At 40.4% G+C, this 27,666-nt stretch overlaps 1 protein-coding gene across 1 annotated transcript; it reads right to left on the minus strand.

Annotated features, from left to right (window-relative positions):
- Positions 1–927: 927 nt before the first annotated feature.
- Positions 928–27,666, minus strand: LOC138099147 (ADP-ribosylation factor-like protein 8B). The gene is made up of 7 exons (XM_068996228.1): positions 27,187–27,666; positions 22,578–22,658; positions 10,606–10,679; positions 10,119–10,212; positions 7,622–7,689; positions 4,251–4,321; positions 928–1,541 (listed from the first exon to the last, which is right to left on the minus strand). Exons 1-7 carry the CDS (start codon positions 27,373–27,375, stop codon positions 1,492–1,494), a joined length of 627 nt encoding a protein of 208 aa, XP_068852329.1. The 5' UTR covers positions 27,376–27,666; the 3' UTR covers positions 928–1,491.

A 27,666-nucleotide genomic window follows, 5' to 3' on the forward strand; every position in this document is an offset into this window, starting at 1 on the left:
TGCAACATCCCATTTCAGGAGCATCCACCACTTATGTATGAGCACTCAGCACGTAGTCAAATTCTCTTCCTGTTACCACAGAACAATAAGCCCCTGTGGCCACACCTCTGCAGGTAAGACTGCAAATATTATCAACAAGTGCTATGATGTTTGTTGCATTTGTAGTAGCATTCTGATGACATTCAAGAAAGATGTTATCAAGTCTCTGCCATATGGTTTTAGCAGCTTATCAGAGCCACGAGCGTCAGAGCATCCTCAAGTAGAAGTGACCAAAAAAATGTAGCTATTTCTATAGTTCATATACTTAAGTGCAAGAACTGCACAAATGACTTATTGCCCTTTCAATACTATAGCAATTGATCGATTTACCACAGCTTTAGAACACCATGCCTGAACTTCTCCCTCTTAGATCTGCAAGTGTCCTTGCAACACTTGGCGACCCAGTGTCTGTCTACTATTTCTTGACATGAACTTTCCGTATGTAGTAGAATTTCCATACTCACAGAAAAGTTCCCATCTGAGTGCTTTTTAAGTGAAGAACTTGGAAGCAAGTATCTGTAAGATGTTAGCAAAGCATCAAAATTTTAAAAGTGAATTGCTTCCTTAGTCTCTTTCAAAAGGACTAATCCTACTTCCAAGCCCAGCTATTTTATGGTGCATACTTGAAAATTCTAAAGTTTCAGGAATGGACAGAGTAGTCCAGAAATACCATGAAAACCATTTCATTTACAGTAAAAATGCTTAGGAAATCCATGAATTTGGGGTTAATAATGTCAAAGAGGATTGCACATGATCTCACCTGCTCTCTATTTCACACTCTGTTTAAGAAAAATACCCACTGCAATTCCAGACTCTTTCCTCTCCCAATAAAGAAGGACGGGATTGTCTAGAATTTATTTTTCAATTCCAAAAGAATATTCATATGAATAATTCACATTAGTGACTGGAAAAACTAAGTAACTACAGATACATATCTTCGTAAATAACTTCTCTCCAGAGTATTTGAAAGTGTTCTGAGTATCAGCATTTTGTTCAAATAAGCAGCTCTTAATTACAGTTTTAATTGATTATTAGTATTTAACTACATGTGTTCACAGGGAAAACATTCTGTATGAATAATTATATGCTACACTCAAAAAAAACCAGTCATTTGTTTCCACTGCACAGTTTATTCAGTTTCAAATTAGAAAAAAATTACTATGTATTTGACAATTTGCATGCATAAACTCAAAACATTTCAGCTCAAAATATCAGTTTCTTCCAGTCATGTATTAAGGCGTTCAGGAATTTCACCTAGGCAGACAAATATCTGGATTCAAAAAATAAAGAATCAAAATAGACAGACAAGTTACAACTCAGATTTACTTCTGTTAACAAATATGACCACAGTGAGTCCTGGTAGTACACAGTTGCATTCCTTATCTTTTCAGTGTGTATAGCTGATAGGAGTCAAAGTGACTGGGGAAGAGTTATCTTCAGCAAAACTTTTCTTCAACAGTTTCTTGATTTGGAGTGCTGAATAAGCCATTGTAATGTTATGTCTGCCAGGATAGATGAAACAAAATGAGAAACTCAACAGTCTGTTTGCAGAGTGTAGAAGCACAACAGAACACCAGCAGGTTAATACAAATACAAAAACCCCAACCAAACAAAACCCAGAAACCACAGGTTCTCATTCACACATAATTAAAGTTCAGAACCTAAACCTCCTGGTGGCCCTTTTCTAGTTTTTTGTATCTTATTAAATCATGTGCATTTTGTATTCTTGAAATATGATGACTGACATCAAGTTCTTTAAGCCATAGATAAGGTGTTGTTGAAAAAGCAAAGATTTAGGATGACCATAAAATGAACTGTAAAATCCAGACTAGAATGAAATGCTGTGTGAGAACAAAGCCAAATACACAAACAGAAGGAATGAGAAGGGCAAACACCTGACAATACATTAAGAAGCCATTTAGGTAGGTTGTAGGAGTCCAAGGTCTCTGAAAGACATGCAACACTGGACTAAAATTTGATAGCTGAAATTGGCACCCCTCCTGATGCAATCTAATGCACTGAGCTGAAAACTGCAGCAGTTCACAAACTGATCCATGAGCAGATTAGATGGTTTTGCCTCAAGGCAGTAACATCTGTCAGGAAGTCAGGAAGGCTGTCAGGGGGCAGCAGCAGCTCTAGCCCTCAAATTGAAATTTGTTGCCATATCTGTCATAAGTTCAAGACAGCACTCCATGAATATCCTTGCAGACCAGCTTAGGCACTGAGACTGAAGACAAAAGCAACCCACAGCACTTATAGAAAAGCTAATAACTATATAATAATCTTCCACAGTCTCTCAGGACACAGTAACTGGCAGCCTTACACCTATACCTCCTGATGAGACCAGTTAGCTAGGCTGCAGCTTGCACTGAAAAACCAGTATCATCTCATTCAACTGCATTGACATCAATCAAAAATGCAGAGAAAGAAGACAGCTCCCAGTCTTCTCTTTGACAGACTAGTAGTTTCATCCATTTAATAAGCTAAATATATTTGCATAACAATCTTTCACTATAAATGCTACTTTCCAGCCCTTTGGTCTCCCTAGCTTCTCACCCAACCTCTTTCCTCAAGGTCTTCCTCAAAATATGGCACACAGTGCTCCAACAATGCCCACACAGTCCCAAACACACATGGTATATGCAGGGTGCTCCTATTTTTTATTTTGGTTTTGGCAAATATTCAAGAATCTGGCTAGTTTTTCTAGACAATATTACGCTGAAAGACACTTGACCAAGTCTCAGTTAGGATTTGAGTCTTTTTCATCACTACTCCCAGAACTTCCACAAGTAAGTGATCTACACTGTCCTGCATCAATGATCATTCTTTCATGCAAATTTTAGCATGCTTTTTGTTGCATGCTTTTTTCCTCCAGGACATCCATATAAATGGACTAGGATCAAAATCTATTTTCTCCAGGATTCATTCAGAATTTAAGCTAGCTTTAGTAGTTTCCAGCCATAATCCCACTTTTGAGAATCTCCACTGCAGCCTTGCCAATTTGATGAGGATCAAGCACAGCGTTTCGAAAACCTTGATCACATTCACTGCCCTTCAACTACTGAGATTATCCTGTGTTGTCTTCCACAGTCCTTATCTTCTGAAGTCTGATCTTCCCCAGTGTAACAGAACCTTCTGTGCATTTCCCTCACTCAGAGGTAACAGTTGCACCCCAAACTGCAGCAAACCTGGGTCTGGTCTCCTTCAAACTAACATACCCAAATGTACACCACTTCCAGGCGAAGCCCTCACTGCCTGACATCTGTGCACACAGCTGAAATCTCCCCCACCTCACTGAAGTCCAGATGCCATGTTAGTCACGTCACCATCTCCACTACCTGGTCCTCTCTGTGTAGGATGGAAATTTCCCCTGCTGCTGAGAGAAACTGGCTTTCTTCCCATTCCCACTCTCACAGTTCCTCACTCAGCTGAGCCCTACAGAGCTGCCCAGCTCTTCTACCAAGTCTGGCTTCCTCATGCAGCAGCTATAAATATCTAGCCAGGCTGTATCCCTCCATCCAGCACTTGTTTTAGCAGCATGCAGAGAAGGGTGGGACGGAGGTAGCGTGGCCCCAGGCGATTGCTGCTGGCTCAGCCTGTGCTTCATCCCTTCCTCTTACCTTGTGGAGGGAAGGGAATGGGAGAACATGACAGAGGAAAGGGACAGAAAAGTAGAAGATAGAAAAGAGAGGAAAAGGCAAAAAGAAAAGGCAGATTGGACAAGTTCATGGGGATAGGTCTTCACTGTCTGTAGGATACAGTCATTGCATTTCCAGCTGGAAAAAAGCACCAGTCCCTCAGTTCGAGGAACAGCCACATGCACGTAAAATCTGCTTACCAAATAAAATCATGTATAGAGTAAATCACCAAAATTTTTTAGGATCACCTGATAATTGGAAGGCCTTCATAAAGCAGCTACTGTTTTTTCAAAAGTAACACAGGTTTCTTGTAAAGGATTCAGTTACTCCAGGCTTTAAATATGCTTTTCCAAGGTCCCTGTCAAATTAACTTCTCATAGAACTAAATATTTCTACAAGTTATTTTTAAATTACATATAATTCTATGTTGAAACAAATACAGCTGCATACAATATTTGCAAAATATCTTTTGATGTAAATTGAGATTTTCAATAATAATAGTGGAGGTAGATGTTCAAACCTGATCTGATCCAAAGTACAAAGCATACACTGATGACACCAGAAGAAGCTTACCTATGTTATCCTTCTCTTTACAGGAAATAGAATAGCAACAGATTTCTCTGTCTTGAATAGCTGAAAGGTTTCTACAGAAACAAAAACAGTAAGTACTGTTATAACTCCACAAACACTGAAATCAGAAATTTCCATTAAATTGTATGTTTTCTGCTTTTTACTCAGTGGGTTCAATTCTAGTCTCAGATGTTAAATTCTTAAAATATGCCACTGCACACAGAAAACCACACAATTCTCAAACTATAAGGATTAAAAGGTTATAAAGTCATTTCACAAAAATTTGAATTTCTCATTAGATCAGTGTAATAGTGAGAAATAAAACCACAGAAATCCATAAGCTAAAAATAACATTTTGGGGTCGCAACCAAGTATTACCCATGTCTTATCATTCAACTTTTATTCTTTTCACTTAGAATTCCAAGTTTTTATCTCCAGTAAATCTTAACAAAATAATAATACTCAAATGATTGCACCATTTATCTTCAGGGTGTTTACTATATCATATTAATATATCAGACCTGCCTCCTACTGAAAGGATGCTTCTACATTTAGGAAGAAACTGATTCTTAATCAACTTCTTTTTGGGAATTCTCCTACCCCCCTCAGAGTTCCTGAGCACTTTCTCATTTTTTCATTTATTTATCCTCGGACAAGTGACAAAGACATGCACAAAACATTTTCTGGAAGCAGGTGAAGAGTGAAGGCACTGAGAAGCCTGGAGACCACACAAGAGACTCTAGTAAAGAAGAGAACTAAATAGGGACCTGCCTGGACTTCAGGGAGCAGACTTGGCCTCTTCAGGGATCTGCTTGGAAAAGTCCCATGTAATAAGGCCTTGTAGCAAAGAAGGGCTTAAGAAAGCTGGTTAACACTCAAAGTTCATCTCCAAACTTAAGAGTTACCTATCCTAACAAGCCTGGCAAAAAACCAAGAAGGCATTAAGTGGATGAACAATAAGCTCTTGGCAAAACCCAGTAATAAAAAGGAAGCATACAGAAGGTCGAAGCAGAGACAGGTAACCAGGGAAGAATAAAGAAACATTGTCCACGAATGCAGAGACACCAGCAGGTCAGCCAAAGCCCAGCTGAAGTTGGATCCCATGAGGGATGTCAAAGGAAACTAGAAAGTGACAAATGGAAGACAGGAGAAAATGTGGGCCCATTGCTCAATGAGACAGGGGACCTGGTTACACAGGACATGAATATGCTGCCTTTGCTAGCAAGAACAGCCTTCAAAAACCCCAGGCCCCAGAGATCCAAAGTTAGGAGCAAAGAAGGTGTACCCTCAATGGAAGAGGATCAGATTAGGGAATAAATACACAAACTTGACATATAGAAGTCCATCAGCCCTGGATGATAAAGGAACTGGCTGATGTCATTGTGAGGCCACTCTTAATACCCTTTGAACAATCATGTCGACTGGGAAACGTGCCTAAGAGTAGAGGAAGGCAAACATCACTCTTCAGAAAAAGCAGGAAGGAGGACCCAGGGAAGTACAGACAGTCAGACTCACCTTGATTCCTGGGAAGGTGATGATGCAACTAATTCTGGAAACTATTCCCAGGCATGTGACAGACAAGAAGGTGATCAGGAGTAGTCAGCATGGATTCACAAAAGTGAAATCATACTTGACCAACTCAATAACCTTCTACAATGAAATCTACAGTTCAGTAGATGATGGAAGAGCAACAGATATTGTGCACCTTGACTTGAGCAAGGCTTTGACAGTGTCTTCCATAATATCCCCATAGACTGAGGAAGCTGAGGAAGTATGGGTTGAATGCAAAATGGTGAGATGGACTGAAGAGTGGCTGAACAGCGGGTGATCAGTGGCACAAAGGCAAGCTGGAGCCCAGTGATTACCAGTGTACACCAGGAACCAGTACTGGGTCCAATCCTGTTCTACATCTTCATTTGTCACAAATGATGGGGCAAAGCACAACTTTGCTGATGACAGAAAACTGGGAAGAGTGGCTGATACACCAAAGGGTTGTGCTGCCACCCAGAGGGACCTCCACAAGCTGGAGAAAAAGGCTGACAGGGACCTCATGCAGCTCAACAAGGGGAAGTGCAAAGTCCTACACCTGGGGAGGAACAACCCCAGGCACCAGCACGTCAGATGTCAACTGTCTGGAAAAGCAGCTTTGCAGAAAACGACCTGGGGGTCTTGGTGGGTTCACCAGGTTAAACATCATCAAGCAGTATGATAAAAATAGTAATGGTATTCTGGGATGCATTAGGAGTGCTGCCAGCAGGCTGAATGAGGTGATCCTTCCCTTTTACTCAGCACCAGTAAGGCTCTACCTGACAGCTATGCACCATCAGTACAAGAGGGATATGAATCTATGGGATAGAGTCCAATAAAGGATGACCAGAATAATTAAGGAACTGGAGCAACTCGCATACTAAGAAAGGCTGAAGAGCTGGGACTGCTTAGCCTGAAGAAAAAGCTTAGGGAACTTCTTATTAATGTGTACAAAAATCTGAATGGAGCCTCCAGTGAAGATGGAGCCCAGTGATGGGACAAGAGGCAACAGCCATGAACTGAAACACAGGAAGCTCTCTCTGAACACACAGAAACACTTTTTACCTCTGAGAGTGACCAAGCACTGGCAAAGGTTGCCCAGAGGGGCTGCAAAGTTTCCATCCTTGGAGATGTTCAAAAGCTGTGTGGACATGGTCCAAAGCAATTAGCTCCAAGGGGCAAAAGGTTCTGCTTGAGCAGGTGATAGACAAGATGACCTTGAGATTCCTTCCAACCTCAGCCATTCTGTGAGCCCCAGTTTAGTAACCCAGACTTTGGACCATCCTTACTATACCAAAACTTCACTTTCTACTAATTAAAATTATGTGACTTGTTAACCCTGTTTCACAAAATTAGTGCTATACTGGTCATTTTTACAAAATTGTGTATTTTCTTTACAATTATGCTTACTATGCATCAATTTGTTAGTTTCAGTAATCCCTAAGTTATGCTTTGGATATATGGCCAAAGTACCTGACTTGCTTGAATTTACCAACAGTAGTTTGAAATGGTTCTGTTCTAATGCCATTCAAGCATTAAACTGACACTGCAATGTACTGTGAAAATTCAAAATGACCCTATTACTATCCAGAGCAGTTGTATGGGAAAACAGGATTATCTGAAATAACTTTACACAACCAGAACAACAATCAAGAGAGGCTCAAATCTACTGCAGTCAGTTATCAGCCTAGATCACTACATCAGGTGCCAGCAGAGTTCAAAGTGGAATATCTGAAAATGGAAAACAGCATCTTTTATAGACAGTTATTGCCATAGACTACCAATGATTTTGACTTACATATCAAATTTCACAATGTCTCAGCTTTTTACTAAAGCCAGTTACTTACAATTTCTCAATTAGCTGCTTCTCATCCAGTGCACCTGGGAGGTCTCGTTTATTTCCAAGAACTAACACCTGAAAGAAATCATTCATATGCATATTAAATCCAGGAGCAATGGAAGTTTATTTTTGTCTTTAACTTTTAATTGGCATTATTCTGGATCTTGCAGCTATTTAGAATGTAATAGAGGACATATTCAAAATGACCAATGACTGTGGGAGCATCATGGAAAGCCTGCTCCTCGTCAGGGCCAGATGCTGGATGTATACCCTCTGAAAACTGGATCAAATTATTTCTGGGTGTATTAGTATCAAAAGTCTCTTCTGGAAGTGAATATCTCCATTCTGGATGGCATTACAGGATGGTGTCAGATTAAATGCAAAGAAATGTGGAAGAAAGCATGCATCAGGTACACTCAAGCTGCTGAAGGATATTCAATTCAGAGAACCAGACTGATATTAATCAAAAGTAGGGCCCCAGCAGCAGAGGCTGGGTCCTAAACACCCAGACACAATTCTCTCTACTTTTTTTTGCTCCCTTGCTTCTTAACACTGATGCACTGAACAACTCAGCCTCCAAACCAAGTATCACCTATACACCAGCCAAATGACCAATTCCTCTCCCTCCACTTTAAGCATCCATGGTAGAAATCTAAAAGGCAGCCATTAGGAATTAAGTACAAGAAATGCAGAAAATTTACCAAATAGATGCTGGAACTTCAGAGTTCCTATTTAAGGCTTTAAGTATAAATGAAGATCAGATAATCAGGTTGAGCACATTCTAAGATAAAGTAAGCAACAGAAGGCTTTTCTAGTTAGGATTGCATTATTGTTTTCTAGATGTGCTACAATTCTAACTCAAGACTGTCCCATTATATCCCATGAATCTGGAACATATTAAACTCATTACTTGCAGTTGAGATTAATAAGGTTGCTTTAAAATCTATAGTGCCAAATCCTGAGCACAATAAATTGAAGGAAGTTCAATACTAATTACTACATATGAAATAAAAGTAAGTAAAAAATGTATCACTGCACCTTGGAAATTACTGTGCTGGTCAGGCTGGGCATTTGGAATGTGACATTATAACATATAAAAGGCAAGGAACTTAATTAAATACTACTGAAGATATGAGAGACCAATCATTTCAGTAAGGAAAAGTGAGAAGCAGAAAAGCCTGTGAAGAGAGTGCAAAGGACAGGCAATGTCACTCCCCATGAACAGCATAACTACAGATTTCTGGACTTGTTCAATAGATAATTAACATACAAAATCACAACAATAGTAGCAAACCTTATAAAAAAAGATGGAGAATCACTTGAAAAATTCTTCTTTGAGAATAGTGGGAGCATAGGAGGGAGAGAGAGAAGGAGACTGACTCTATACTTATACACACCAAGTCCCAGGTATCCATGCAGTGTAGATGCCATTCCCATAACTTGGGATGGCATGGGTATGAACATTTACCTCCTTTTCCACAGTTTGCCATGGTGGCAATGTGTGGATGGGTGGGATGTCCAGATGCTAACTAAACCTTCAGCTTCATTAGGCCTGGAATTAGCTCCTTCCTGCTGTGGTGTCTGTACTTATCTCAAGTTCCTGTTGTGGTGGCTTATCTTAATCTAAGTTCCTTCGGTGGCTTTGACAGTGTTTTGACACAGTTCAGCTATGTTCTTGAAGTCCTTACACTGTCTACTCATCCTCAGATAACTTCGATTACTTGCAGTGGCCAAGTGTCCAAGTAACTGCTTACAAAAACAGGGGCCAAGGAAGAGCCATCAGGTTGTGAGCAACTTCTTCCTCATTTGTATGTACAACTGTTTTCTTTCTTACAATCAAGGTATGAACTCTTGCTTGGTGGCGTCAACGTAAGACCAATCACAACCTGATGGATTCCTAAATTGGCAGATTACAGTTAAAGAAACAACATTAGTCTCCATCTTGGTAATTCCTCATGAGAATTTCCGCTGAATACCCTATTCTTTGACACTTCCAACTGGAGAACAGATGCGTATTTGCATTTTTTCCACACAATTTAGTTTGAAATACTAAGTCAAGAAAAAGTCAGGACACATAAAAGCCAAGCTCCTACACAATCTCTGCAGGCAGAGGACACTACTTGAAGTTACTGTGTGCCAACCTGCAGAAAGATGGATCTCACATGCCTTAAGATACTGCCAGAAACGTACCTGAGTCACTGATTGAAATCCAGCCAACAAGGGACTGACTGGAAGTAATCACTGTCTGATAATGCCACATGTGAAAACATAATTTTTCCAAATCTATTCTGACCTTTACACAAGAAAATGTACAAACACACTGCAGCATTTTTAAGTTGTTGAGTACTATGAAAAAAAAACACAGTAATTTTTCTAAGAGTGCTCAATGCATCAAGGCTGCATCATATATAACCTAGTATTTTGAAGAGACCAGAGGAACCAACTCATGAGGATTTAGGCTACATTGTTGATATTCAGGTAAGAATAATAATGAAAATACTTACTGGAATTCCATGCAATTGTGGCTTATCTATCAAACTGTGTAGCTCATTCTTTGAAGCTTCTACTTTTTCTAAGTCTGCTGCATCCACCATGTAACTGCAATGAGAATACAGTTATTTATGGTATTGACCATTACTTGCAGAAATTTGCATTATTTTAACACCTGAAATGTGACAAACATGTTAATACTGACATCAGCATTAGAAAAATCCAGAGTTGGATAAGCCCTGCATTTATTGATACAGGAAGATAGAGTTAAATACAGCCCGTGGGGAAAAAATGGCCTGGAATGTGCAATTACTTACATGTCGGGGTTGCTGCATGTGCAAAACACACTACTTTTATGGTAATGGGTCTTCTTATGTGATGGAGGTGGACAGAAAAAAACCCATACCTATTTTATTTATATATCATTAAATGTAATACCTAATGTTATAATAATATATGTTGCAAAGTACATTTTCTATGGACACACAAAAAAAAACTTACACAACTGCATTGACTCCTCTGCAATAACGCTCCCACATGCTTCGAAACCTTGGCTGTCCTCCAATGTCCCACACCTAGAAAAGGTAAGAACACTCCAGCCCTAAAATGGTTTTGAACTACAGAGTACTAACCCAACAGAATAAATGAACTCTTACATGCAGCATGCAAGTTGTATTTCCAATTCCAAAGTGTTTTTTAAAAAGTCTTCCTGGCTCCTTCCAGTCAATGGAGGGGGACAGGCACAGAGTGAGTCAGTCCTGTGACACTAAAAGCTCCAAATGTTCTTTTGGAGAATGTTACCCTTTCCCACTCACTGAAAGAAAAGTCTTACTCAGACAAGGTGAATTATTGCAAATACACAGTCTCAAAACAAAAGAGTATGATAATTGTATGAACCAGTTATGCAGCTTAATTTTTAATGTGGCTAGGGAGACCTGAGTTAAGAATGTATCAGATCTTCAACAGGATAAGGACAGATATTAAATAAACAGAGCTGGTCAGAGAGCAGACTGAGTGATAGTCTCCACTCCAAGGAGCTCCAATACCGCCACAGCTCTCCATTTGTTCAACCAATGTGCTTTAACAGACACATGGATTAACTAATCAGAACCAGAAAGGAAACAGTAGTATAGGTAGGCCTGAAGTGACTAAGCAGTGATTCTTAAGGAAAGAAAGCTCAAATTCTGCTTATGATTTTATAAAAGCTCCAATCCTGTAAATACTTACACAGGCTATTAGTGTCCAGCAATCCCACGGAATTCCTATTTGTTAAAACATTAACACACTATTTTTCTGTACAGGAGTTACTTACTCTGCTTTAATTGCAAAAAATTCAGTATTTTTGGTGGATCAAAATATCTTGTTTCAAAACTGTTTCTCAGATCAAAATATAAAGTAACATATCAACATCATGAAGGCCAGGGCTGCATGATAATGTAGCTGTTACAGCTATATCCAAAGACACTTGTGTTACAAGTGACACACAGAGTAACAGTGATGAACACTGAAAAATAAAAGTAATGGATTTGTTCCTCTGTCAAAGAGAAGTAATTATTTCTTATTTTAACCAGATTTAGCTATCAAAACAATATATATTGTATATCAGATCTAGAAGGTATACATATTACAGAAGAAACAAAATCTGGAAGTAATATACACAGAAGCAAAATTTTTTAATAGTTATCCTCACATTTACACTATAAATCCAAATGTATAAAACCTGATGTGGCAACAGAGATTTGCACAAAAGAGCAAGACTTCACAGACCTACGGGACAAGGCCTTTTTCAATTAATGTCCACTATTTTTTAAATTTCATTGCCTGTAAATCATATTTATGTATCAATTTCTGTATAATTTTCAATATCTTATATTCATATTTTAGAAATATTTCCCAAATCACCATTAAAATCATTTCCTGAATGATATCTTACCATTCCTTCCAACATAAAATTACTGTATCACCTAAATGTAGAGTGCCTTTGATCCCTGTATAAGACCAAAAATTTTACTAATGAAAGCATTTCTGACCATGAAGTGGATATATAGTATTATCTGTAATGACATTTGAAGCACTGTATCAAAGGTCTTAGTAAAATAAACCTTTATACTTTAAAAGTTTGAACGTGATGAGTACACAGTTCAACATTATGGTCAGGTGTCAAAACTTACGCCAACACTAATTACTCCAATAACTCATCAAGAACTTGAAACTATCCAAAGCCATCTGGTGCACATCTGTGTGTCTCGAAAAAGAAACTAAATTATTTTCTTGGCAGACCAGAGAATAAAAGAAAGGAAAGATGATAGGGCAGGCTAGTAGTCAGGTTAGATTTTTGGTATGCTGATAGCCATGAAAATCTACAAGATGATGTAGCCTCGACTAATCACAAAATAAATAATACAAGATTAAAAAATACTGATTTTGTCCTTGCTTGATGATATACTATATCTTACTGTATTAAATTGAACTGCAGAACAAGATTACTCTCATTAGGAGAAAAAGTCACCTTGAAACAATGTAAAGATAAGTCATTTCCAGTCAGTTTCCCTAATCAGGCTTACAGCTATTCATTGAAGTACAACATGAAGGACACAAGATAGACTAGATGTTTTTACAGTGCTTTGGAACCAAGTTTACATCAATATAGTAAGCTATAATTATCTGAAATATGGAAAAATGCATGAAATGAAAAAAAAATCCTCACCTCTTTCCCTTTGAAATCAAAATACTTTCAAAAGTAACTTTCTAATACTCTTTATTATATTGAAGAGCCAGTGAAAGAGTTAACTACTTTATTCTAAAAACAAATTGCTGCAACAAACCATTTTCACAGTGCATAACTGAACAGACAGAACTCTGAGAATACAAGAGGCACTCAGGAAAGAAAGGAAAGAGATCTTGGTGTTAAAGAAGTTTTCTTGCATGAGCCTTGCATGTTTTGTATATCAACTACTTTTGTATCCCAGTATTTAATACACAGGTATAAAGTATATTCTGGGTATGAACAGGGAGAGGCAGGAGACTACACCTTAACAGCTGAACATACAGCTAGCTAACTATAAAAAGAAGTTTACTTTGTCTGGTTGTTTTTAAAGAGCGATTGGACTTCCAATTTCTCCCATGGCTTTTATTAGGAAACTTTTATTCCTGAGCGACTAATACTTAAAAGGTAATTTTATCCCTAGAAGACCAGCTGATTTTAAGAATCAGAAAAAGCTTACAGAATGACCAAATTGAGAAAAAGTTGCTTTGATAGCCAGTACCATTGCCTCAGAGAAGATTAAAATCTCAAGGAGTTGTTGTTCAGGCTCAATCTCAAAGGCACATATCTTACTGGTGTCATACATGAAGTCCCTAATTAAGTTTGGTCTTTGCATGTTAAGTGCCTTAATTAGTTAATTTTGAATTAAACAGTTCTTTAGATTAAATGATAAAAGTTAACCCATCAGCCCAGGTACAAAAATCAAGCTTTATTAGTAGTGTTTTTACTTGTTCAAAGCAGTTTGTCTGTACCAGTCCCAGTTAAAATTCCCAGTTAAAAGTTTCCTAGTCAAAAATCCCTTTTTCAAACTTAAAACCACTTGTACACAGTAAGAGTTGTTTCTCCTATGTTCACTGTTTACTTTTATAAGTGTTTTAAGGAGTATTGAATGTATTTTAATGGTTTTTTTGAAAGTTTTGCTTTGCACTTTAGTCTTGGGACTAACTCCAAAACCCCAGTTTCTAACAGCCAATTGCTATTTGTAGCCCCATAGCCGTTATTCTGCAAGTAAGCTCCATAGCAACCTGAATCTTAATGAGGGCATGTTACCACCCTTACTTCAGCTGTTACCACCCCCCTAACGACGACGAGCCATTGGTAGACAGAGATGATCTGTCAAAAAGAAAGCACCAATCACTTGAGACCAAAGGGGTGTGCTGTGGGCGGGCTGTGGGCAGGCTGGGGCGGAGCAAAGCCACTATAAAACAACAAGGCAGATGTCAGAGGAGCGCAGATCACTGCAGATCAGCTGTGGTGGGTGCCAGTGCTGGGTACTTAAGCCTGAGTCCTATCTAGGAGCCTTTAATAATTTTTCCTTTTGACTTCTAGACTAGCTAAAACTCAGCCCAGCACTGCAAGTTTTCTTTCTACCAGAGGTCCAGTGCTGTTAAAGCCTGAAGATCTCAAATCCCTGCGCTCCTGGGGCATACCTCTTGAGCCACTAGGATCCCAAATTTTTATCTTTTACTAATTTTTGTAATTTTTTAAAAATTTTTCTATTTTTAATAAATTATTTCAGTTTTTACTAAGAGTGGTCTCATTCCTCACACTGGTACTGCATTTTATACATCACTATTTTATTCTATTATCTACTCCTGTAGTGTAGTAATTCTTACTGTGCTTGCAGATCTACACTCTCATTAAATAGTGCAATGATTTTATCTGTAAACTAGATCACCATGATGGAATCACTGTTTACCATATACCTACCTGTTTATCAAAATTCTTCCAAAACAGGAAACTTTGGATATATCTATTTCCAATTTCTTCAGGAAGATCGAAGGCTGCATATTAAGACCGTAACTATTAGCTATGTTTAAGGAGCAGATCCTTTTCTTTTGCACAGAACTGTATGATGACCGTTGAGCAAAAATGCACATGAAGAGGTTCAAAGATTTTTGAAAGCTTTCAGTTACAGGAAGGTTCGTTAGCACTCTAGTTGTGTTTCTTCAAATTAGCACATATTGTGGGAAGGCTTGATAATGATGGTTCAAGTTGCAGGAAAAATGTTTTCTAGATGTCATGTTACATGGCTTTTTTCACACATGCTGGGTAGGGTATTTCTTGCAGACAGAGATGTGTACAATGACCCATTTGTACCCTCATGTCAACGTGTGGGTTCAATACCTACAATCTCACAGCAGTCAGCAAAGTCTAGACAGCCTTCCAGCTGATCAGATGTTTAGGATGTCCAGCTGTCTTGTTTAGGATGACAGAATTATGCTCTAGGCTTGACAGTACTGCCTGCAGCTCCTCTGACTATTATTAAAAGAGCTTAAGCCTCACTGCAGACATACAGCTCTTTACATTCAGACATCTTAACCTGCAAGATTAATCCAACACTACAGATATTTCTTCTGGGAAGTATTCAGAAGATATCAGCCATAAAACCTAACCTAAACAAACAGGTGAGGAAATTGTAAGCAGATTGTAATTGTAAGCAGTATTTGGGCAGAGTAAGGCACCACCAGTAACATCCACCCCCACCTCAATGTACGTAGACAGGCCTAAGATGTGACCAATGACATGCTAAGATGTGACCAAAGAGCTCACACATACACAGCAAGCAGTCATTGCATTCATAGCCAACTCAGTGCACAATTATAGAGAGCAACTGGTAAGCATGGAAAAACTTCAATCACCTAAAATTTAGGCATTTAATCCAGGTGACCAAAATTTTTCTGTGGCTACTGAAGTGCTCAGAGGGCACCAACAGCAGGAAATTATTCCATTCATCTCATCCACCTTGCCTACCTGGTAAACCTCTCTTGCAAAGCACCCACTGCTCCCCACCAAGTTCAGACAACTGACTCAGGCTGGGTTACTTACCACCTGGCTAAGCTCAGGAGAGACAAATCCTAAACAATCACCTATTCTAGACTGGAATCTTCAACCAAAAATATCCATCTTCTTTGCCTAATAAACAGAAGAATAAAAGACCTAATAACCTTAAGCTTTTTAATAAATTCCCCTGTAGATACAAATCTATACAGCCTTACTTGTAGTACCTACCAGCCATGTAACTTAATATGGAAGTTAGAATTCCTTACTACTCTAGAGTACTTACTACTTATTATCCTATATATTGGAAGTGCCTTTATAGTTGTTCTTAGAGTCAAAAAATGTACCACATGGTTACATTTTCTGCAGGCAATATTTCTCAGAACACTACATTCTTTGAAATCAGTCTTGGCCTTTTAAAGAACTCTGCTCGCACTCTTCATTGGTGATAAAGTCCAACTTTTAAACATACCATTAGGCATTTTAATCATGTCAGACCAAAAAAAAGCCATATGCACATTTCAACGTTCATTATTTCATCATAATATTTTCACTGAAGAACTGGAAATGGACTTAGACTTGCAACACAAAACATTCACAAAGTATCTTCAACTCCTGACAACAAGCACAGAGGCATTTTAATGGGAATGAGTATTTCTGAGTGATCAGGGTGTATTTGCCATTTCATCAGAGACACAAAGTACAATCCTAGGACCAACAGGTGGATTTTAAACAGGACACATGCAAAGTCTCTTCTCAGAACCTCATGGTGCTTACATCCATGCTGGGTTCTCAGGCAGGAGTGTACCAGGGAACCTAGTTTTAGAGATAAGACTGCAATCCTCTTGATCTCAACATCAGACATGCAAGAAACCAAACCATCCTCACCTCAATATTGTGTCCTCAGTAAAGCAGAAAGCCCTAATTCTGCATGACCATGTGCAATCCTTTGTACCCTCTTTTCACATGACCATGACCGTATGATTCTCTAGACATCATAATCTGAAAATTTCTGGTGAAAGCAGGCATATTGAAGTTCTAAGATATAGGCACACCATGCATTTAGAAGACTGAGGGGAAAGAGACCAGAGGCAAGGACGCTATAGCTCAAATCAGCCAATCAATAACTACCGCAGTGATTATTAACGTTGCTTGTCCTTGAAGAACATATAACCATGAAAGCAAAAATTTGTATTTGCTCAACAGCAGAGAAAATCCAGGAGGATGTGCAACAGTGGGTATGCTGGGAAAAGGTAATCTAATATTGGCAGATAGGACAAGAAAAGGACATTCTCCCATGACAGATTAAGTCCACAACTCCCTCATGTATTGTCCCTGCCCTCTACCTCTCAAGTCTGAGCAATCCTGACAGACTCACAGCATTTAACAATGGCACAAAGATGCTGAAGACAGAGCTGACCAGGGACAGCATTTATGGTTCCCATGTGTCCCAACTGGAGGCTGGAATAGAGCAGGTGTTTATATAAGCTGCAGGTAACTGCAAGGTGGGAGGGGATAAAAAGATCAGAAGCCTAAAGTACCTGGACTATCTAGAGGAATGATCTGAAATAAGACAGCTGAAATTAAACATAAGCAAGTTCAGAATACTACAAGGGGACAGAGGGAACCAAATGCACAAAATGGATAACCAGGTAGGAGGGGCAGGACAAAAAGCTTGATTCGTTGACAAACTAAATATGCACTTCAACAGGGCTGGAGATCTTAAATCAGCATGGACTATCAGAAGCATCTTACGTATGGTTTTGGAAGTATGTACTGCCCTGTCCTCAGTGTCTGGGAAGCTTCTATATTGGTTTTGAACATAAGTCTACAGAACAGACAGGCAAATTTCAGAAACTCCTGATGAGATAAAAAAGGGCGAGATTTTAACAATATGAGCTATAAAGAGGGGGGAGGTGAGCGCAACCTTAATGATTCCTGGGAAATGGCTGACAGACTTATAAGAAGAAAAAAGCAGCTCAATTTGTGATGACAGCAACTCATGTCAGATGCTTGGAAAAAAACTTTCTAACACGAATGAAAGAACATTGTATAAAACAAGGGATGTTGCAGAACCTTCTTCATGGAAGAACAAATTTTAAGAAACAATTACAGATGATATCTGCCTAAGGTATCTGATTCACCCTTGAGGTCAACTCTTGGTCCTCATTTTTAGGATTCCTGACAGTTAGTCTGAATGACTGGTGAAACATTCAACATTGCCTTTTAGACTCAGGACACTACCTTCTGACCCCAAGTGTTTGTTTGGACTACTGTAGAGGTTCCTAGAGCATTCCTATCTAATGCATGATCCTGTCTCACCCTCTGCAGCACACAGCTCTCAAGAAAGATAGAGTCCCCAAGGCTTTTCTCAAACTATCAGAAGGGAAAGTACTTTCATACTTTCCTTCTTAATTATTCCTGGAGTAATTCCAAGTATGCTCCCCATTTATTCTTTGTGCCACTCTAATACTCATTTAACTCCTCTTCACAGAATCACCAAGGCTAGCAGGGGCCTTTGGAGACTGCATAATCCAACTTTCCCTGGTCCAAAGCAAGGTCATCAAGAGCAGACTGCTCCAAGGATGGAGCCTCCATCTGCCTGGTTTCAGTGTTTAATCCTCCTCACAGTAGAAACACTTCGTCTTCTGGTTTAAATGGAATATTTCAGTCTGTGCCCACTACCACTTGTACTGTCACTGAATACCACAAAGTTTGGTTACATCTTCTGGCTACATTGATGTGATCTTCCTGAGCCTTCTCTTCTCTAGGCTTAATAGTCTCAGATATTTCAGCGTCATCTCACACAAGAGATGCTCCAATTCCTTAATCATCTTCATAGGCTCTCTGCAGTAGCTCCACACCTCTTTCGTACTGGAAAGCCCAGAACTGGACAGCACATCAGCTATGGCCTTACCAGTGGTGAATAAAGGGGGGGATCACCTCCTTGGACCTGCTGTCAAACTCTTCCTAATGCAGCCCAGGATGTTATTGGTCTCTCTGCTGCAAAGGTACACTGCTTGCCAATGATCAACTTGGTGTCCACAAGGATCCCCAGTCCCCTTCTGCAAAGCTGCTTTCCTGTCAGACAGCCTGTAGTGGTGCTGGGGTTGATCCTTCTCTGGTGCAGGACCTTGTTCCTAAGGGTCCTATCAGTCCATTTCTCTAGCCTGTCAAGGTCCTTCTGGATGGCAGCACAACCCTCTGCTGCACCAGCCACTCTTCCCTTGTTGAAGGTGCACCCTGTGCCACCATTCAGGTCACTAATAAACTCACTAAACAATCCCTGGGATTTAGCACTAGTAACTGGGCTTTGGTCTGTGGATGACAGCCCTTTTGAATCCACCATACAGCTCTTCCTCACAGACAACTATCATAAATCACTAGGACATCCAGCAAAAATCTTTGTTTTATAGAAATAACCACTTTGACTTGAAATCAGTCCAGACACAGCACAGCTTTTTCAGTGATCCAAGCCATACAGAATAGCCAGTATGTGCTGAAACACTGGCTGGGGCTATACAGGGAGTACACACAGAGGCTTGTATTACTGCATGACATTTGAAATTACGATATGACAGAAAAGATAACCTGAATGGTAGGAGAAAGCACCACAAAGAAGGAGGATTCTGCTTCTATGAGGATGCATGGAGACCTGAGAACACTACTGTTCAGAGGAGGAGTGCTGCAACAAAGGAAGCTGGCAGAAGAATGCACAGAGCTGGTATCCTTGTCCTCCCTCTGCCACATTAGAGCAAAGTGCAAGCAGCAAGAAGATCAGCTTTGCTCTCCCGCAGCTGGGCCTGCACAGGGTGTGGTGGAGGGACACCGGCATCTAGTGGTGACAGCCGGGGTGACCACAGCCCACCCCCGCCAGCTCCAGTCCCCTGAGCACCTGCTCTCCACTCCCCCCAGACCATAATGGCTGGGAAGTGCAGAATCGGCCTGGCCATGCTATTTCAAGAAAAACAAGTGGAAGAGCAAGGGAAATGAAGCTGTGGCATTATCTGTGCCTATACATGTCTGTGGTGCTCTATTTCCTTTTAACTGAGACTGTTCTAATACCATCACTGCAAGAACCAAAGGTTGGTTAGCTGGAAGATCCCAATCACTTTAAATAACAGTTTACAATTCAAACCTTCTGAGGTTCTTGAAACGTGGCTTGTTAAAGTAAATTTTATTTACTGTCTAGCTTGTTGAATAGTAAATCTCACCAAAGCAAAAGGACTGCTAATACTAAGCAGATCCAGAAAATGGAAAATCCATTAAAATCAGATCACTCAGCACACAGCAAAACTTGTTTGGAATTAAAATCTCAAAGCAATTCAGTCAGTTCCTTTGTAAGGAAAAAAAAAGATAGCCATCAGTTTTGTAATGAACTTCATTAAAATAGTTCCAGCAGATCCCTAAGTTGTAGTACATTAAATATTTTGATGCTAGAAATCATCTGGTACTTTAATACCTCAACCACAACCTCAAAAGATAAAGTTTCCGGCTTCAATTTCAAATACTGCGTGGTAAAATCCTTCCTTTTTTGCCTCCTTTTCTTGGAAATAACAACTGGCTGGTTTTTAAATATATTGATAAGCCAAAATTTGACAATTCATGGTTAAAGCTGACCGCCTTACATTTCTAAACATGTTTAGCTTCAATTCAAGAACATCTGAAACTGGCATTTTCCTACAAAATACTTCAGCTTGTGTAAATCACTTTTTTTCTTTTATTGTGGTTCAGATAAATACTCATACACACAGGCATGCCAGTGACCATACTTTTACATATTAAGATTAGAGACTAAAAATGAGAATAAATCTACTGGCTTTTGGAAATTACCACCAAAATCAGAAGAAAGGAAAGAAGACCATGGGCTTCAGTTCTTTCTGCCTTCTGGAATTGTATGGAACCTGCAGGTGGAACTGAAGTAAAGAAACCAGGCAGCGACACTGCACTAGCATGCTACTTCCTTCCTAGTGGCCTACCCCAAAATACAGGAAAAAACAGAAAAAGGATTAGTATTACCTAATTGCTGAGTTTGCAGCTTAGTTTTCCAAAGGTGATCAATCTTATACTTCTAGAATGCCAATTTTTCACTTGATGACTTGTTGACCCAGATGATTTCTCAGCCACACTTTTATAATAAGTTTAACTGATTCTGTTTTGCAGTGTCCCCTGAAACCTTTGGAAAAGGTCAGACACAATGCTGGGTCTTTGCTTAGCCCAGACATCATACCTGTCATGTTTAAAGACCTTCACGGTTTTAGTAAAATAACACCTTATTCATGAATTTTAATAGCTGACAGTCTAATATCATCATATTTCTATGAAAAAGGTTGCCTGTTTTGCTGGTATAAAAAGGTTAAAGAAAATTTCACTTTGAATCCCTGTTACTGGGCTGCAAAAAGCTCTTAAAAGGATTCTAGCAAGAGGCACCCCCTCATCATTCTTCAGTCATCAACTTGTCAACAAATTATGTCATTCTTCTCAAAGTAAAATAATTCTGGAAATTGTATGCAGCAATTAGGCTGTAAGATTTTAACCTAGATACAGGAATAGTGACATACAAGTAGTTGATCCTGACAGACTTTTAAGGAAATAAGCATCTATGCCTAAGAGTCATATTCCCCTACATCCCTTACTTTCACTGCATGCTGTTGTAAGAGAGACTGTGAGAACGAGTCAAGGTATCTTCCTGTGCAGACTGGCTTCCAAACCAAGTATCATTTTTGAAACTAATAAACATATTAATTATGTTAGCATTATCTCCTTATTCTTAAAAGTTCTATTATAGCAACTATATATCAAATTACTCTTGAGAACAAAGAGTAAAACAAGGTACAGTTCCACAGATACTCACACGCCCTCTCTGCACAACTTAATCTTGCAACAACATTTGCTCAGACATCCCTGGTATAAACTATTAGTCAGTTCCTTCTGGAATTATCCTGGCTCAAAAACTACTTTATTTTGAAGACTTTGCTTACTAGTAAAAGATTTTTGCAGAGTTTAATGACCCATCAACAACTTCTGTGTTTTCCTCCACACCTGACAATTCTGCAGCAGCATCGGTACCTCCTTCCAGCTATGGTTATGTTTTCACTCTATAAATCATGGCCTCATTGTTTCTGTGCAAAAGACAGAAAACAAAGGAAATTCCTATTCCTGTGGATTATTTATGAACTATGGGTTAATGCAGTAACCATTTTATTGACTGTGGCATCTCTGAACTTTGATCAGTGGTTTAGGAGTCATACCAAACCAGAGGAAGAGTATAGAACCAGGGGAGAAAATAACTTACATATTATGGAAAAGGAGGGAAAAGTCAAGCTAAAGACAAAATCTAGATTCCCTTGACCTAATTTTAGCTAGAAGTTGTGAATTTGATCTAATCAACCAGGCTCCCCTCATAATCAAACAACAGACAGTGTCTTAATGCTACTGGAGTGATTTACCTCTATTTTGATGCCTGTGTGTCTCTACAGCTCCAAGAGATGGTTCCCTGATAACTGACTTAAGCTAGAGGTTCTATTTCAGCATAGCTAACGTGTGAGCTAAACCACATTCTCCACTGAGATGCCACAGTTAGGAGTCAAGTCGCTCCAGATTTCACTTACAGTTGGGAGGAGGTGGGGGAGAGGGAGAGAAAAGACAGGTACAGCACCAGGAGTCAACTCAGCTACCTCAGTAATTCCACATTTTATGACTTTTCTAAATCAAAAAAGTGCAACAAAGCTTCTGCCTGGCATGGAATATAATGAAATCAAACAGATCAATGTAGCAATGAAATATATTACTATAAGACTATTTGCTTTAAAAAAAGTTAGTCTGGAGCTAGAAAAAACAGATAAGGGTCCTATAATCTTAAAAGTAATTTCCTGCCTTTCACGCTATTATTTATTCACTCTGTATTAATTCAAACATGCAGACCTACCTTTATGGTAACATTTCCTTTTGTTATTTTTCTCATATTGAAGCCTACTGTAGGAATCATATCTTCTGTGAACTGCCCCGACTAGAATATAAAAGCAAAATTATATTTATTATTAAACAGTTGATACATACAAGAAAGGTTCTCATTTGCAACCTAAAAAAATTTATTTTACAATACTGTAAAATATCACATTAATTTTCAGCAAGAGCACTGGCCAGCACTTCAATTACTGCATTGTCAGATCAAGGAAGACTGTTCATTTCAGTCCCTTTAAATGATCTTTTATTCTCTTCAGCAATAAAGATCACCCCAGAAACCACGAGACTTCAGATAATTCTTCATCTGATTCTTTGGCAGCACAGCCAGACTATAGAATTGCAGAATGATTTGAGCTGAAAGAAACCTTCAAAGGTCACCCAGTCATACCCCCAGTATGATAAAATAGCATAAAACTGACTACACCATCATTTTTTCCTGTAGTTTCTCACTGTTATTACCATGGTTTAACTCCAAATATAAAAGCAGTGAAGGACTACTCATGTAGAGATTACTATGTGCAGACTTGTTTCTTCTGTGTAGGTGACAGCAGAGGAATCCTGCTGCAGAGCTAAGAGAATGCCATTAAGACAGAAAAATACAAGGTACTGAGTGCACCATAAACCCCCAGCACAAAGGTGCTGTCTCCTCCCCCAGTTCAGAGAAATATTTTCACAACAGAGACACTTCTCATCATGCCAACGGGAATCTTTACGAACTTCTACCCGCTACAGAAGACATCTTTTGAGCATAAAGACAAAACTCAGATCCAAGTAGGTAACTCATCATTCATTCTCCCTTTTGAAAATGTATCATTAACAAGCTGTTGCGTCTCCTGGACATGGTACAATAGGATAGGCAGTTAGTTACATAAATTATGTCCACACAGAGGCCCAGGTGCTCTCTGCAACATACACAGCAATCCTGGTTTTCCAGTCATCCAGCAAGAAAAGCAGGGCCTTCTGGACCTGTCACTGCCCTTCACATCTATCTGCCCATATTCACCTCATCAACCCATGTGCCCTGGAGGTTTTTTTGGAAGAAAACATGGGTATATGGACAAGGCAGGATGCAGCCATGCTCCATCAGTTCCCTCTCTTCTGAGAAATGATCAGAGCTTCAGGGTGCAGCAGAACAGCGCTGTGTCTCTCAGTCCACCCCTCCAGGGCTATTCCTGGGATCTGTACGATTTCTGAAACTTTTCCCTTTCCTGTTTGCAGTGGAGTGAGAATACACTCTAGCTCCAGTTTGCATTTACAATCTAAGGTTAATAATTTTTAATGTGGGGCTTTAAAAGCTGTATAACTTTTGACAGTTACATCATTGTCTCACAAGATTTTAGAATTTGGAATTAGTTCCTTCAGGCAAGAAACAACTTCCATCAATTCCTTGTTCAACCTTACTTAGGGAATCTTCTTGCTAAATTCTGTATTATACATCTTCACCATCTTTTGCCTCTTTTTTTTTCTCTTCTTCCCTGCTTCAGTAACTTGTCAACAGCAGTAGCAAATAAAAGTGAAGACAAAAGCACCTGCAGTTTCATACAGATACATGTACACAGCAGTGACAGAAGCTTTTAACTGAATGTAGTAAGACAAAGCCAACCAGTAACCATCTTATGTATCAGGTACTGGTCTGCCCAGAAAAATGGTGGAGTCACCATCCCTGGAAGTGTTCAAGAACCGACTGGATGTGACACTTAGTGCTATGGCTTAGTTGACAGGGTGGTGTTCAGTCAAATGTTGGACTTGATGATCTTGGAGGTCTTTCCCAATCTTAATGATTCTATGATTCTACAAATTTGTTAAAATATGTAGTATATATATTTGTGGAGGACTGACATATAAACACATATGAACACATAAGCACTGCAAATGTAGCATCATTACTCAAGGACAGCAATGCCTGGAAAACCAGGCAGCTGACTCAGGAGGATATAGAAAATCAGAATTCCACTTTTGTCAGCAAATTATACATCATATGTAATATGCTAAACTGGGAGACAAAAATAAAATAAATAAAAAAAACAAACCACCATAACTGCTCTGGTATTGGGCATAGAATGTAAACAATTGGCATCCCTTTCATTGGTCTTTAGCCTTTTCCTCTAAAAATTCCCCATTCTGGTTGAACAGAACCAGATACAAAGAAACAATTATGTCTACAGTTTTTTCTTTTCCCACACAGTGAAGAAAAGAAAGGAATAGGTTGAATCATTTGCCCACATGAGTCCAAGGGCTCTGATTACTGTGTTTTGCTTTAAAGCGTTGTAACCACCTAACCACCATAAAGTAAAAGTATGTACTATTGTGCTTGCTAAGGAAGGTTTTCGTGACAAATTGCCTATTTTTGTGAATATTTAAGAAGTTCAAAAAAGTTTATTGTGTATTTCAGTAAAAAACAGATTTCATCCCGACACAATTGAAAAATAACTGATGCTAAGAAGTTTATAATGTCCTCTAAAAGTTTCTGAATACTGAACTGATAATGAACACTGTCATTACCCCCTACCGCATCAACAGCCACGGACCAGATTCTACTCCATTACATCGATGCACATCCACAGTAAAACGCAGTGACTTTATCTAAGGTTTCCATTGGTAACTAAGGACTAAATATGGCTCAAATTCTTGAGAGCAGAGACTGTCTCAAAGGGTGTTTATTCAGTCTTTGCACGATAAGATCTCTTGAGTGCTATTGCAAAGTAAAAAAACCAGTAATTTCCAATGGTTTTTCTTGATCCACTGCAGCTTGCATTTTAAGTAACCACTATTTTGCAACAGTTATTTTCATCATTACACTCTAGCCACATATTCACAAACACACATAGAGTTCCCAATCTGTTTGCCCTCCCCATATCAACAGTATTCAAGAGCAAACTATTATTCATTGCCTAATCCTATTTTTTTTTTCAAAATTCTCCAGCCACTTTTCTTTGGCGATTATCATGGCATGTCATCTCCAGACTGGAAGATCCAAAAGCTACAAAACCTGCAATGTGTGACCCTCTAAATCACAAAACATGAATGCCTTGCAGAATACTCTTAAGAAATAACATTTGCAGGGAAAATCAGACCTGCAGTAACAGGAGTGCTCTGGTGTTCAAGATATTAACACGACAAACACCTATGATGCCATTCCACTGGTGGTACAGTACAAGGGAGTGGACAAACAGTTACACACACAAAGTCTGACACCACGCAGTACTGAGGTCTCTGAACCGCTGTGTTCTTCTTTGCCCTGTTCCTGAAAACAATCCAGGAAACAATATAATTTGTCATGCCTTTTCCCCATTCCTTGGCAAGGCCTGCCATTACGAAATGAACACTTCCAATGGGCATAAAAAGCACCAAGCCCTGTCTTACCAAGACTGAGTGCCTAACAAACCAACAAACCAACTAAAATACCAGCTACAGGTATATTCTACTGATTGCTGATGTCATCCAAAACATACTTTCACTGGGCACTCACTTTCACCTTTTTCTCCGGCTCTCTCCACTTCTTCATTCACACTAAAAATCTCCTATTTTCCCCTTAATCCATGATTATATACAAAGGCAAGTAACAAATATCATACACTCATGTCTTCATTGTCTCAATTTCTTTGACTTCAGCCCACATACCTCCCAGTCTGGTTTTGATTCATGATCCACTAATTTTCATGATAAGGACTGAAGAACATCTAGAAATTTCCATCTCATAGCAGCTGAAGCTGAGACACACCTCACAAGAAGTGCCACCGTGCAGAAAAGTATATGCACTAAGCTTCATTATTAGTAGTAAGCAAATGTAATATATATATATATTTCCATCCTCTCATGGAAAGCAAATCTTTGGGATGGACCCAAATGCATTTTGGAGGGCACAGCAAACAGAGATGAGGAATGTATTTCAGCATGGTGACAAAAGCGAAAATGTCATGGTAGGCGTCAGCATTAGAGAGGCTGCAAGACCATCACCAGAGGGGGAACGGAATGCTGGAATCAGACTTGAATGCTGGGAAAGAGCTGTGGAGGAATTGTGGGAGGCATTAGTATTGATGCAACTGATAGGAGGAGAGAATTCATTAACAGGCAATTTGTGGCCTTGGGGGATGCACAGTATATTATTGTGGGATACACAGGACATGAAAAGCAAACCTGAATCACGGCAACACCCCATGCCCATGAACCTGCTCCAAGATGGGCACACTTTGCAGCTAGACCCAGGAGACACCTTGTTCCTCCCTCTGAAAACACTCACACACACCTGAGCCTCCTGCTGTGAAATTCTCGAGGTGGCAAACGATGCAAGAGCTGCCTCAAGCTCTCTCCCGCCCGCTGCCCCTTCCTCCCTCCCACCGCATCTCACCACATCCCACCGCATCGCCGCGGGACCTCATAGCAGGCGGTGGCATCGCCGCAGCAGCAAAGCCCGCACTTGTTGCCAGGGGAAAGGCCGCAGGGCGGCGGCCCCGGGCGGGCGGGCGGCCCCTCCAGCCCCGCCGGGCGGCCGCGCCCGCCCCACCCCGCGGCCCGGCCCCGCGGGTGGGCCCCGCACCACACCGCCCTGCCCCAGGCCGGGGGCCGCGTACCGCCAGCACGGTGAGCAGCGTGGTCTTGCCCGAGTACTGCAGCCCCACCAGCGTGAGCTCCATCTCCTCCTTCCAGAACAGCGAGCGCAGCCACTCCAGCAGCCGCGCCACCAGCGACAGCATCCCGCCCAGCGCCCCCGACCTGCGGCAGGCGCCCAGCCCCAGCGGCACCGCTTCGCTGCTGGGCATGGGAGCGCTTGGGGAAGACGAGGCGGTGGCGGCGGTGGTGGCGGGGCTCGGGCCGGGCCGGGCTGGGCTGGCGGTGGCGGGGCTGCGCGGGGAGCCGAGCGCCGGGCAGGGCCTCACGTGACGGCGCCGCCGCCCTTCTCCCGCCGCCACTCGCTGCAGAAGGGGAGGAGGCTGGGCAGGGCTGGGCTCGGCCGGGCCGGGCCGGGAGCACCGGCAGCACCGGCAGCGCACTGCGAGGGGCCGGCGCTGGCTGGGCCGGGCGGCCCTGAGCGCCCGGGGAGGTGATGGAGC

The sequence above is a fragment of the Aphelocoma coerulescens genome, chromosome 1A (assembly GCF_041296385.1).
Source record: "Aphelocoma coerulescens isolate FSJ_1873_10779 chromosome 1A, UR_Acoe_1.0, whole genome shotgun sequence".
Taxonomy (NCBI): Eukaryota; Metazoa; Chordata; class Aves; order Passeriformes; family Corvidae; genus Aphelocoma; species Aphelocoma coerulescens.